Raw genomic sequence first — 11,851 nt, 5'->3', positions numbered from 1 at the left:
ATCAATTTAATTTTTTTTAAATTAAATTGGATTGCTTTTAAAAAAATTGAATTAGACAGTTTTTTAATGAATATATTTATTTTTATAAAATAAAAAAAATTACACAGGTTGATACATACACAATGTAATAAAAGGACATAAGAAGGGTGATCTCAATTACTTTAAGCATATGCAAGTAACATAATTAATCTTTATGAAAATAACATAATTTTAGGCAACTGACTGCATAGTTTTATAGTTAAAATTTTGGACTATTTAGTTTATCGATAAACCAACTTATTAAAATAAAAATAAATGTATACCAATTAAAATAAATAATGTGACGTGGAATCGAAGTAAGAATGATGTCTATTAAAATAAATATCTTATCTTTGTAATAAGAGGAAATTCTATTCTATGAAACAATTGGTAATAGAAAATGAAAACTTACAAAAGTAATCTTATAAAAATAATTGAAATTAGTCGTAGAATAGTGTAGAATAGTGCATTCGTGGTCGCAATCACGGTGTCAGTGGTATTTTCTACAGAATATAAGAAGAAGCAAAACAAATTATAGAAAAGAGGAACATAAAAAAAAATTGAAAACAGAAAAGAAGATTATTTTTGACAGGTGTCAGTTTTCTAGCACAGTCAAAATGGAATTATGCAGGAAAATAACAGAAAATAGAAAAGAAAATTAAAAAGAAAGAAAAAAGAAAAGAAAAAGAAGATAGATTATTATTGATGAGCATGCGAGGAAGATGTATTGGGAGGAGAGAGAGTGGGGCCCACTACGGCCCATGAATGGAGGGAAACTAGGTTTTGGCCCACAAGCCATTCCTTCTTCACAGTTCACAGAGACAAACAATTGTTCAGTTCAGGCCACGCTCCCGCTGTAGCGCGTGCAGAAACTCTCCCATGCTGGTTTTGGTAAGGTGTGTGTGAGTGAGTGACGGAAGAAGAGGTTTATATTACAATAATAACGCCGTTCTCTTCTCCAATGGTACGACAGCGTACAACCTTGTTTTTTCTTTACACCAAACTTATGTTTCAATTATCAGATTTAACTCCCTAGTAAAAAATGTTGAACCATTTCACGTATAGCAAGAAAAAGTGTATATAAATCCAATAGTTAGGTTATAAGAAAGTGGTGGAATGTTTTTTGTATTCACCAAAAATAAGCAATTTATTTAAGTGTATAGTTTTATTAAATAGTTGAAGAAAAAAATTTGACATAAAAATTTGAAAAGGGTGGGTGAGATGAAGAAGGTGATGGTAATTATTATGAGGGTATTATAATAATATGATTAAAAAAAGAGAAAGATAAAAAAGAAAAAGAGGGGGGCAAGAAAGGGAAAGGTGCATGAAAAGGAACTCAATGGGTGTGACTTTAGTCCAAGTGAGTGTCTGTTACACACATGGGATTCCAGAATTTTGGTTGGATTAGTGAAATTTTTGTTAAACAATTCCCAATATACCTTTTACTTTCTCTTCCTTTCATTTCATTTCCCTTGTTTGATCAGAAGAGAAAGAAGATGCAGCAGTGACACCAAACACACAACAACACAACAGTGAACAACTCATAATACCCAACACACATCAAAATCAAATCATATGCTACCTCGAACTCCAAGGTTGTCTCTCGGCTAGGGTTTTCAGTTCGCCACCAAATCCAACTCAACTCCACGCTCCTGCAAATGGTCCTCTTATTCCTCGGCTCTTCGATTCCGAGATCGACCATTCGTGCCGCGATAATGCTAAACAATACTTACTCTTAGGTCTATTCAACCACCAGCAAGCGCGAATCCTTTGCTCCAATCAAAATGCAATTCGCCAAGCTCGATGACTCTCCTATGTTCCGCAAGCAGGTCATTCCCTCTTTTTTGTTTTTTTTTTCTACAACCCCCCCTTTTTTTTTTCTAGAACCTTGTTACAAGTTAGTTTGGATGTTGTGTGTAATGTATAGTGGGTTTTGTTTGTCTTTGAGCTTGATCGGGTGGTTTTAAGGGTTTATCGAGTGACGTGTTAGGGAGTGGAGGGTTGATTTTGTGCATGTTTTGGTCTTGTCAAATGGAATGTGAATATTCTGAATCCTGAGAGTTCCTTTGTTTTATTCTGGGAAATCCCTCAAAAGGGAACGAAGTGGGTTCCCTTCGAGGGATTCTCTGTTTTTTAGTAATGGTTTTGGGCGTGATGTTTGCGTTCTTAGATTTACGGTATGTACTAGTGCCACGCGTATTTAGGGAAGTTCCACAATCTGGAAGTGAGTCTTTAGTTTATGGTTTGTTGCCCTCTGAGGTTAGTCAGAGATGGAAGGATATTTTGCACTTGCACATTTGATCAGGCATCAAAGGTGGGTTTTGGTAGAGCTTGGATGGGCAGTGAGAGTGAGAGAAAGCAACAGCTATATCAAGAGAGTCCTCGTGCTTTTCCCCATTTGTTACTCCATTACTAATTGGGGTAAGAAGACTTGGTCCCTAAAGGGGGAAAAATCTCACTCCAAGAAAGCTTCCCCGTCTTCTACTGATATGGCTGACACACACAACCTCATACGATTTTACTCCGTGAAAAAAATTAGCCCCCTTTCTAGCAGACTAAACTGATCCTTATGTTAATACTTTCATAGAGTGTTTAGGCATTGCTCTTTTTGGTTACTTCACGAACATAACCATTAAGTCCCTTTTATATGTTAAATCATAGTGGTATTATCCTAAAAAGCAATCTGTTCTTCTCAATTCTTGGTTGTAATTATATTTTACTCTCTAACAAACCATTCGATCATCTTCTGAATATTCTGAAATATAGTGTATTTCTTGTTGGTTGAACTATATAATTATTGGAAAGCTTTGTAAAATTTTAAATTTAGTGTTTATTGAATGAGGTTATTGTTAATGGGGTTGGAGATATTCATTGTATCACATCTGACAATGATGCTGGTCTTTTCAATTCTTCCCTTTGTTTCATATGTTTTATTAGTACAGAATGATAGGTTCTCTCTTAACTGACTTGATGTTCCTAAAATTGCTTCTCCTTGAATTCTTTGATGAACAGATACAATGCATGGAGGAAAGTGCTGAATCTTTAAGAGAGAGAAGTTTAAAATTTTACAAAGGATGTAGAAAATACACGTATGTATTTTTTTGCCCACTTAACTTAATATCTCTTATGTTCGTGGAAGCATGTCTGCTGTACAAATTACAGTTTATTTAGGCTTTTTAATGCCTTTATTTTTTAACCTTGATGTCTTTTTTTTCTATATCTGTATTAGTTTAGCTCTTTCATCTGTTAATTTCTTGTTTGGTTTTTGTGGTTTGTTTTCTTCATGACTAGATGAAATCAGCATCAAAATTTTCTTTTGGATAGAAATTTTAGATTTGATAACGAGGGTGAGATGTCCTTAACAAAGGCTCTGAGTAAATCACAACAAAAGCAATCAAGATGGTAGAACACCATAGTAGCATGAAAACAATAATATGTGATAGCATGTTTAAGGACAGAAGTATTTTTGTTTGTAGGAGCATTCCCTTTCATCCAATCAGCAGCATAAACTGCATGGCACCATAATATTTTAACGTCTTATTTGTGCCAAACCTTTAATATAAAATACAGAAACTTCCTTGAAAGTGGCTATTGGCTAGTGTAAAAGTAAGTGACATTTTTATTTCCAAGCTAGAGCTTATTGGCATTCAACTTATCCTTTCAATATTCTGTATTTTTTTTATCTCCAAGAACATTTATTTTCATTTTGAAGGAGTGAATACGATGCACTTTTAAAAATAAAATTAATATTTTTTAACTAGGTAGAAAGAGGAAACTGTTAGTTCTACTTAATAGTTTGTTACACTAGTATGTCCTCTATGAGGATGTTCCTCATAGTAATTGTCCTGCAATATCTGTCAATTTATCCAAAGGAAAACTTTAGTTTTTTTTTTTTCTCATTAGTTGTTAGGAGTATCTCATAGCTTATAGTTACATATTGAATATTGATTTTGAAGTTGTTAGGTTTGCCTTTTCTTTAGACTTTAATTGCTTTCACTTTTGTACTTTCCAGTGAAGGTCTTGGGGAGGCCTACGATGGAGACATTGCATTTGCCAGTGCCCTAGAAACTTTTGGTGGTGGACATAATGACCCAATCAGTGTGGCTTTTGGAGGTATGCCCCTCTTTACATCAATCTTGTGATGGTTGATGAGAGTTTCTCTGTTCCTCCTAGATGATTTTGTTTCCATTTTTGGCACCCCAGATGAGCTGTCAATAAAGGATGACTTTTAATGCTTGACTATGTTAACATTTCATTCTAATAATTTCAGTTCTTAGTGAGATAATTTGTTTTCAGTTTTTCTCTTTAATGCAGTGGCCACTGGCTGCTTGGGATTAGTTGACTTCATAATTTGATTTTTAAGTTTGTACTTTATCTTCAACTCTAAAAGTCTATTGGCTATGAAATACTTTCTGATTGAGTTTCCACCTTCATTCCAGGCCCTGTTATGACCAAATTCACCATAGCCCTAAGAGAAATTGGGACATACAAGGAAGTCCTTCGATCACAGGTAAACTATTGTGTTGTAACTTTTAAGTGTTTTTTAATACTTTCCTTGTTGTTAAAGACTCCTAATGATGCATTTTAAAAGGGAGAAAATGTAAAACAGAGGATCTCTTACTTCAATCTGTGTTACATTTTTTTATATTAATGAATCTATTCCTTTCCAAAGAGAAAGAGAAAAACGAAAAAAATATCAATAATGCATACAAACTCAGAAGCCGAATCTCATTGTGACCTTTAATAGTCAGCTTTTTGGGAGTTTCATCCTTGATATTTGTCCTTATCAATCAGTTCTTGGTGACACATTGTCTGCTATACTGCTAACATAGATTGCGATCTTTCTGTCAGGTTGAGCATATGCTAAATGACAGATTGCTTCAGTTTGTCAATATTGATTTGCAAGAGGTCAAGGTACTTCTTTTTTACAAAGAATAAATATTGTAAAAATTTATGTTTATCCTTTCAGTTAGATGTGTACGAAACAGATGTGAGAACTGATAAACTTGTCTAGTAATAGTGCGTAGACCTGTGAAGTAATAGGCATGTAATTGGTTTTTGCTTCTTTGGTTAGTTACTTAGATTTTTAGGAATGTTAAATTGAAAGAATTAATTGTCTTATTTCCTCAAAATGAGCTAATCCATGCATACATGGATTGATGATTTGAGAAGGGATTCTTTTGATGCCCTTGTGGAAAGAGTAGTTTGTCAAGTATTTGGTTCTTTCAACTAAACTTCAGGATCCTATGTAGGAGCTAAATTTGTCTTTCTTTTCACAATTCTATTATTTCTATTTTAAATGAGCTAAATATTTGGGCTTCATTTTCCGTTTTGAGATTTTTGTGAGTGAGTATATGAAGTATTTTAAACTTTATGACATATATATGGTTTTTTGTTTTGTTAATATTGATTATAATATCACCTAATATCAAGGATAGTTGATGTTTACTTCTGTGAGCAATTTATGCACTTAGTTTCTGCTCTAAGGGATCCTCTCTTAATGCAGGAAGCACGGAAACGCTTTGACAAGGCTAGTCTTATATATGACCAGGTGCATTCTTATTATCTAAGTTTTTTTATTTTATTTTCCCATGTGGTGTGTTCCTCCTGAGTTGAAAAACATGGATGCTAAGCGGACTGCCTATGATAATTATTCATTCAAGTAGAAAGAAATCAGTGGAGATATAATGAATTTAACAAATTTAATTGACTATTAAGATGAACCAAAACTTCTGGTCTGTTTTCAGAAAGCAGAACTGATTGAACTTACTGGAAACATGTTTTGAAACAAGCAGTGTCAGAAGCTGCAAAATTCTCTCTAACGATTGCCAAATTTTCTATTCTTGCAGACTCGGGAGAGGTTTCTGTCACTAAGAAAAGGCACTAAAACTGATGTAGCTACTGCTCTGGAAGAGGTAGGCCTTTGTGTTTGTTACCTGTTGGTTCAGCTTAGATTCTTTCTCGTGTATGTGATTCTTTAAACCTTTAAACGTTTGGAGATGTTTCAGGAGCTTCATAGTGCAAGATCAACATTTGAGCAAGCTCGATTTAATCTGGTTAGTGAATTTATTTGATCAGAAGTACTTAAATGATTACTCTTTCCATGACATGTCTTCACAAGTAAATTATGAGTCTTTTGTCCAGGTAACGGCCTTGTCAACTGTTGAAGCAAAGAAGAGATTTGAATTTTTGGAAGCAGTCAGTGGGACCATGGATGCACATCTTCGTTACTTCAAACAGGTAGATATATTTGTTAAATTATTCTTTTTCTACAATCTGTTTGAGCTTGCTCAAGTTCAATTTTTCACTTGTAGGGTTACGAGTTGTTGCACCAAATGGAGCCATATATTAACCAGGTTTAGTTGTCTTTACACTCTTATTTTTTTGTCTAAGGGGGTACACGTCATTGTAAAAACATTTTTTGAGTGGTATTTTGTTGGTGATTAATTTTCCAACAGTAAAAATAAAATTGATTCACTCCAGGCTAGCTGTTTTGCAGGTCTTGACTTATGCTCAGCAATCAAGAGAAAGATCCAATTATGAGCAGGCAGCCCTGAATGAAAGAATGCAAGAATACAAACGACAGATTGATCGGGAGAGTAGGTGGTCATCAAATGGTTCTAATGGGTCCCCTAATGGAGATGGTATACAAGCCATTGGTAGAAGTTCACATAAGATGATAGAGGCTGTTATGCAATCTGCTGCAAAGGGAAAGGTTGAATCTAGGCCTGAAAATTGTTGACTGAAGTTGTTAACAATTACTTTCTCCCAGTGATTTACTTTTGTACTTGTCGTTTCATCATTTTAGGTTCAAACAATTCGACAAGGTTATCTCTCAAAGCGTTCCTCAAACTTAAGGGGTGACTGGAAGAGGAGATTTTTTGTTCTTGATAGTCGGGGAATGCTGTATTACTATCGTAAGCAGTGCAGCAAATCATCTGTAAGAAGTGTAATGCAAAAAATAAGTTGGTTTTTCAAGGATTTAATCGAAGTCGAAGTTTCTTCTGAATGAAAATTTCACCTCATTTTTGCTATGTATGATGTATAGGGGTCGAGTAGTCAACATTCTGGCCAGAGGAATAGTTCTGAGCTTGGTTCTGGACTTTTAAGTCGATGGCTGTCTTCTCATCACCATGGTGGGGTACATGATGAAAAATCTGTTGCTCACCACACTGTGAACCTGCTTACGTCAACAATCAAAGTAGATGCTGACCAATCAGATTTGAGGTTTTGCTTCCGGATCATTTCACCGACAAAGAACTACACTTTGCAGGTTATTTGATATTATTTTTGGATTTCTTTTAATTCATACAAGGATGGTGATTAAGGCTTTATAGTTTCATTCCTTAATTATGCTTGTCAGTGCAGGCAGAGAGTGCGCTGGACCAGATGGATTGGATTGAAAAAATCACTGGTGTTATTGCCTCACTACTGAGTTCTCAGATCCCTGAAAGGGTAACTTCTAGGAACTTTTGTTGGTCATGTAGAAATGAAGTATAAGTCAATTTGATTAATGTTAAAATTGTTATCAGATGTTGCCTGCAAGCCCAATGGGAAGTGGTCATCATAGGTCTACTAGTGAGAGTAGTTCTTTTGAAAGTTCAGATTTCGATCACTCTGCTGTTGAAGAATGTGCAGCAGATAGAAGTCTTGCTTCTGCACATCTGGAGCGCCCCTCAAGAAGTTTACAACAGCAGCGATCCTGCACTAAAAGTGAGAAGCCGATTGATGTGCTGCGAAGAGTTTGTGGGAATGATAAATGTGCTGATTGTGGTGCTCCTGAACCTGATTGGGCATCACTAAATCTTGGTGTTCTTGTTTGCATTGAGTGTTCTGGTGTGCATCGCAACCTTGGTGTGCACATATCAAAGGTAGACCATACAATTGCACTCTTTTGATCCTTGTTTAGGTTTTATCTGCAAACCATTATTTTACTTTCCAGTATAATTCGTAAGGATGCTTGACAATGAGCTGGTGTAATTAAAGAAATATGAGGCGATATAAATTGTGTAATTTGGAACAATTGGTTGTCTTTAGAAAATAACTATGGTTGAAGAGCCTTTGTTAGCCTAGTTGATAATTCCCAGCATTCCAATTTCAGCAAACAGAACTCCTTGTTGGATATACAGAGGAAGGGAGAGTTTTCAGTATTTTTATCTCAGTAAAATAATATATTTTACTTGTATCTTGTTCTTTTTCGATTCACCTATTCTTTGTGTCTGCTCTCATGATAAATTTTTTCATGAAAGAAAACTCTGAAATCTAACTTTTATATTGTACTTACAATAGATGTATTTATAAAATGCAACCCACTTTGTGAGTGCTTTTTTTATATTGTAGCTTAGAGTTAATATTATAATGAGGATTGCAATTGAAACCAATTTGTAGATGTTTGGTGCCTCCTTATAATAAGAGATAATTAATTTTTTTTTACCGCATTCCATAAGGTCAGCGACTCCATATACATTGGAGAAGATAAGCATCTCTTGTGAAAACTATGAACATTTGAACGGGGTAAATGTAGGTACTCTTGATTGGATGTGTAAATATTGTCTTTCCTTGACTAATCATGTTTTCTTGCATACTTGTAATTTTAGGACAAAATCTTCTTTGATGTAAAATCAATAATCGTGTCTGGTTTAGATACTCGGGTTTTAGCTGGCACTTTCTTTTTTGTGATGAGGCTTTTAGATTAATCATCGAGAACCATTTTGTCTCATTACAGGTCAGATCTCTTACTTTGGATGTTAAAGTGTGGGAACCTTCTGTCATAAGTTTATTTCAGTCTCTTGGGAATACTTTTGCCAACTCCGTCTGGGAGGAATTATTACAATCAAGAAGTGCCATTCAGGTTGATCTTGTCCCTACAGGGTAAAGAATCCCCATTATTATATCCTTGTATTAAAGCCATTATTATTACAACTATTATTGTTTGACCAATTATTGCTGATATTCTCTTCTATTATTGTGAAGCTTAAGCAAGTCTGATAAGCCGCTGATGTTCTTCTTTCCCAAACCTTGTCAATCTGATTCTCTATCAGTGAAGGAAAAGTTCATCCATGCAAAGGTATGACTTAAAAAAAGAGGAGTATTCTCAGTATTTGTGATAATAATCTCAATATACATGGTTCCTATTTATACGGTTATAACAATAGGAATCAATCTTTAGAATCATGGAATCCATTCTTCACAAATTATGCTAAATATACTAATTGTCAATAATAGGTAATAAATTAGGAAACCAAATGTCTTTTATAATATTTATAACAGTATGACCGTACTCTGTTTGTACACTCAACTCTTGCTGACCGTAAATGATGTTCTGGTTTTGTTCAGAAAAACCTGTGAAAGGGTGAGCTTTAGGGAAAATTAGAAAAGAAGACAAAGGTTTTGTTGATTTTGGATTAATTTAAAGCGTTGTCAGTTGTTGAAACAGACCAGATTCTAATTTTCACTTTGGAAGCTGAGCTGAAGGATAAAAGAAAGTAGGACTTGGAACTAGAACTCCTAGGTATCGCATGTTCAATGGTCTGTGTTTCTTTGATATATAAGCTCTTTTAGCAGCACTCAAATGCTAATTGGATATATCACTTGAGACAAAACTAGTGGCAGAAACTTGGAGACTTAATTGTCACTCAGCCGACAGCTTATAAGTTTGAATTATTTATGAAAACATACTATTTATTAGTTGCATTAGAAGTTAGTGCAAGCAAGTATAAGTAATGAAAATGTAATTTTAATATTGAGATTTTAACGTTGTGTTTTAACGTAATAGCTAAAGCTCTTAGGTTAGTTGATTCATGACATGGTATAGGAGCCTATGATGGAGTGATCTATAGTACAATGCTTAACGCTACTTGCTTCTGATAAAAAAGGTTAAGTTTAGCACAAGGTAGGTGAGTATGTGCATTATGTACACTTCAATCCCAAATGCCTCTTGCATGAGGGGTATTTTAGAAAACATTTGTGTGTTTTCTTTTTTACCTATCAGCTTAAGCTTTGGGAGTAATTGATTCGTGGAAAAAACACAATTTAATTTTTCTTTGGATGCTATGGTATTAGCTACAGAATATTACTTTTATCTGCCATAATGTATCCCAAATATCTGTCTTATAGTTGTATCATGTGACGTTGTTCTCCCGTTGCCAGTGATGTCATGCATGGGAATCTATAGAAAACAACTGTTCTTCGAAAGAGATGTTTCCATTAAAAATGAATTCGTGCTGGTGTAGATACCACTTATCAGAATAATCTCACTTTATGATAATAATGTGTTGATCGAACACATTTATCTAACTGGATATCAATGTTTCTTGTCAGAAGACTCGCTTGAGTACTTTCATTTTTCAGTAATAATTTGTTAGTTGAGTGAGACTAGTAGTTTCTTAAAAAATTAAGGTAGCTTTTAAGATGATTGGAAAGGGTAAAAGTGCTCTGAATTTGACATGAGTTTTGCTTGATGATTACTTTTTGTTTGTATTTTGGACTTCAAGCCAAACCGTACTTATTCAGTATGTGAACCGTACTTATGTATTTATTTTTATCGTATTTTTCCTTTTATGCTATTTTCTGATTGTGGTTTTTCTGACTCCCTGGACCATTTCTGTTTTCATGGCAGTATGCAGAGAAGCTTTTTGTTCGCAGGCCAAAGGACAACCGACTCTCGGTGGCACAACAAATCTGGGAGGCTGTTCATGCTAATGACAAAAAAGCTGTATATCGATACATTGTTAATTCTGACGTTGATGTTAATGTTGCTTATGAGCAAATGTGCAACAGTTCCCTAACCCTTGCCAAAGTAATGCTATTACAAGAGCAGACTAGCCATGATCACAGCTCTACTTTGGCCGGCAACACATTGGACTGGTCCTCAAGTAAAGAAGGCCCTGTCATGGACAATCTAGATGGGTGCACCCTACTTCACCTTGCATGTGAAACTGCAGATATTGGCATGGTGGAGCTCCTCCTACAGTATGGTGCAAATGTTAATGCAACTGATTCAAGAGGTCAAACGCCACTACATCGCTGTATTCTCAAAGGCAGATCTGCATTTGCAAGATTAATGCTTTCAAGGTGATTCCGATGCAACAACATATATGATGATATATCCGGTTCTTTCAATAATTTATGTATTCAGCTTTAACTCTGATATTATCATTTAAATGAGTAATCCAGGAGGTACTAATAAGCTATTTGCCAATTCATAATTATTTTCAATATAGTTTTGGCTCAATGGATGGTATTGAAATCTTTAAAAATGCAGGGGTGCGGATCCGCGAGCTGTGGATGAGCAGGGAAGAACCCCAATTGAACTTGCTGCTGAGTCAAATGCTGGTGAAAGAGAAGTCCATGCTCCATTAAATGACTCAAATGGATGAGAGTGATAGACGAATATTTCGGAGTTTATTACATATATAAAATATGGAAGATTTGATTATGTAAATTTGTATTTCATAAATTGAAAAGCTGGGTTTTTTTTTCAAGTAAAAAGTCCCTAGTGTGGAAGATTAAGGAGAGAGGTAGGTTGAAATGCCTGCCCCTTAGTCATCTTGTGCAAAAATAGTGCTAAGATGTGTAATGTAAAATGGCCACATTGGTCTAAGTTGAAGAGTTATGCTGCACTGGTAGCACCCAGCCAGCACTTTGTAATATGATGTTTGTGTAATTTTGTTTACTTTTGAGGTGAAGCTGCGATGCACACTAGGCTAGGGATTTGTGTATGTTGTGTACATTGGTTTTTGTGAAGGTGTTGTGGCTGTAATTCACATTTTTTGTATTTTTGGGATTACTTGGTGGGACATGTACCCATAATGTCATGTCCCTAGCTCTCTAA

The 11,851-nt window shown here is 35.0% G+C and overlaps 1 protein-coding gene across 2 annotated transcripts; it reads left to right on the top strand.

Annotated features, from left to right (window-relative positions):
• The first annotated feature begins 1,381 nt into the window (after positions 1–1,381).
• On the top strand, positions 1,382–11,851 carry SFC (ARF GTPase-activating protein). Of its 2 annotated transcripts, none has more exons than XM_085672934.1 (19): positions 1,382–1,847; positions 3,031–3,107; positions 4,031–4,131; positions 4,458–4,528; positions 4,870–4,932; positions 5,525–5,569; positions 5,868–5,933; positions 6,027–6,074; positions 6,163–6,258; positions 6,333–6,374; positions 6,518–6,733; positions 6,827–6,967; positions 7,067–7,291; positions 7,387–7,473; positions 7,551–7,889; positions 8,744–8,889; positions 8,992–9,085; positions 10,637–11,091; positions 11,282–11,851. In XM_085672934.1, the coding sequence occupies exons 1-19, from the start codon at positions 1,803–1,805 to the stop codon at positions 11,394–11,396; spliced, it is 2,472 nt and encodes an 823-aa protein (XP_085529060.1). In that variant the 5' UTR covers positions 1,382–1,802; the 3' UTR covers positions 11,397–11,851. The 2 variants fall into 2 exon arrangements, with proteins under 2 accessions (XP_085529060.1, XP_027928799.2); XM_028072998.2 differs by having other exon boundaries at positions 1,383–1,847; positions 6,827–6,958.

This window comes from Vigna unguiculata, chromosome 5 (genome assembly GCF_037176805.1).
Source record: "Vigna unguiculata cultivar grain cowpea cultivar isolate G323 ecotype 2 chromosome 5, ASM3717680v1, whole genome shotgun sequence".
In the NCBI taxonomy this organism is placed as follows: domain Eukaryota; kingdom Viridiplantae; phylum Streptophyta; class Magnoliopsida; order Fabales; family Fabaceae; genus Vigna; species Vigna unguiculata.
The sequence above is the reverse complement of the archived record's forward strand: the minus strand, read 5'-3'. Positions and strand labels throughout refer to the sequence as shown.

What these genes read in the sequence shown, in the direction of transcription:
- SFC (XM_085672934.1), top strand. Translation starts at nt 1,803, where the DNA reads ATGCAATTCGCCAAGCTCGATGACTCTCCTATGTTCCGCAAGCAG. An exon ending in CTCCTATGTTCCGCAAGCAG is followed by an intron (nt 1,848 to 3,030) that starts GTCATTCCCTCT and finishes TTTGATGAACAG; the next exon opens with ATACAATGCATGGAGGAAAG. An exon ending in ATCTTCGTTACTTCAAACAG is followed by an intron (nt 6,259 to 6,332) that starts GTAGATATATTT and finishes TTTCACTTGTAG; the next exon opens with GGTTACGAGTTGTTGCACCA.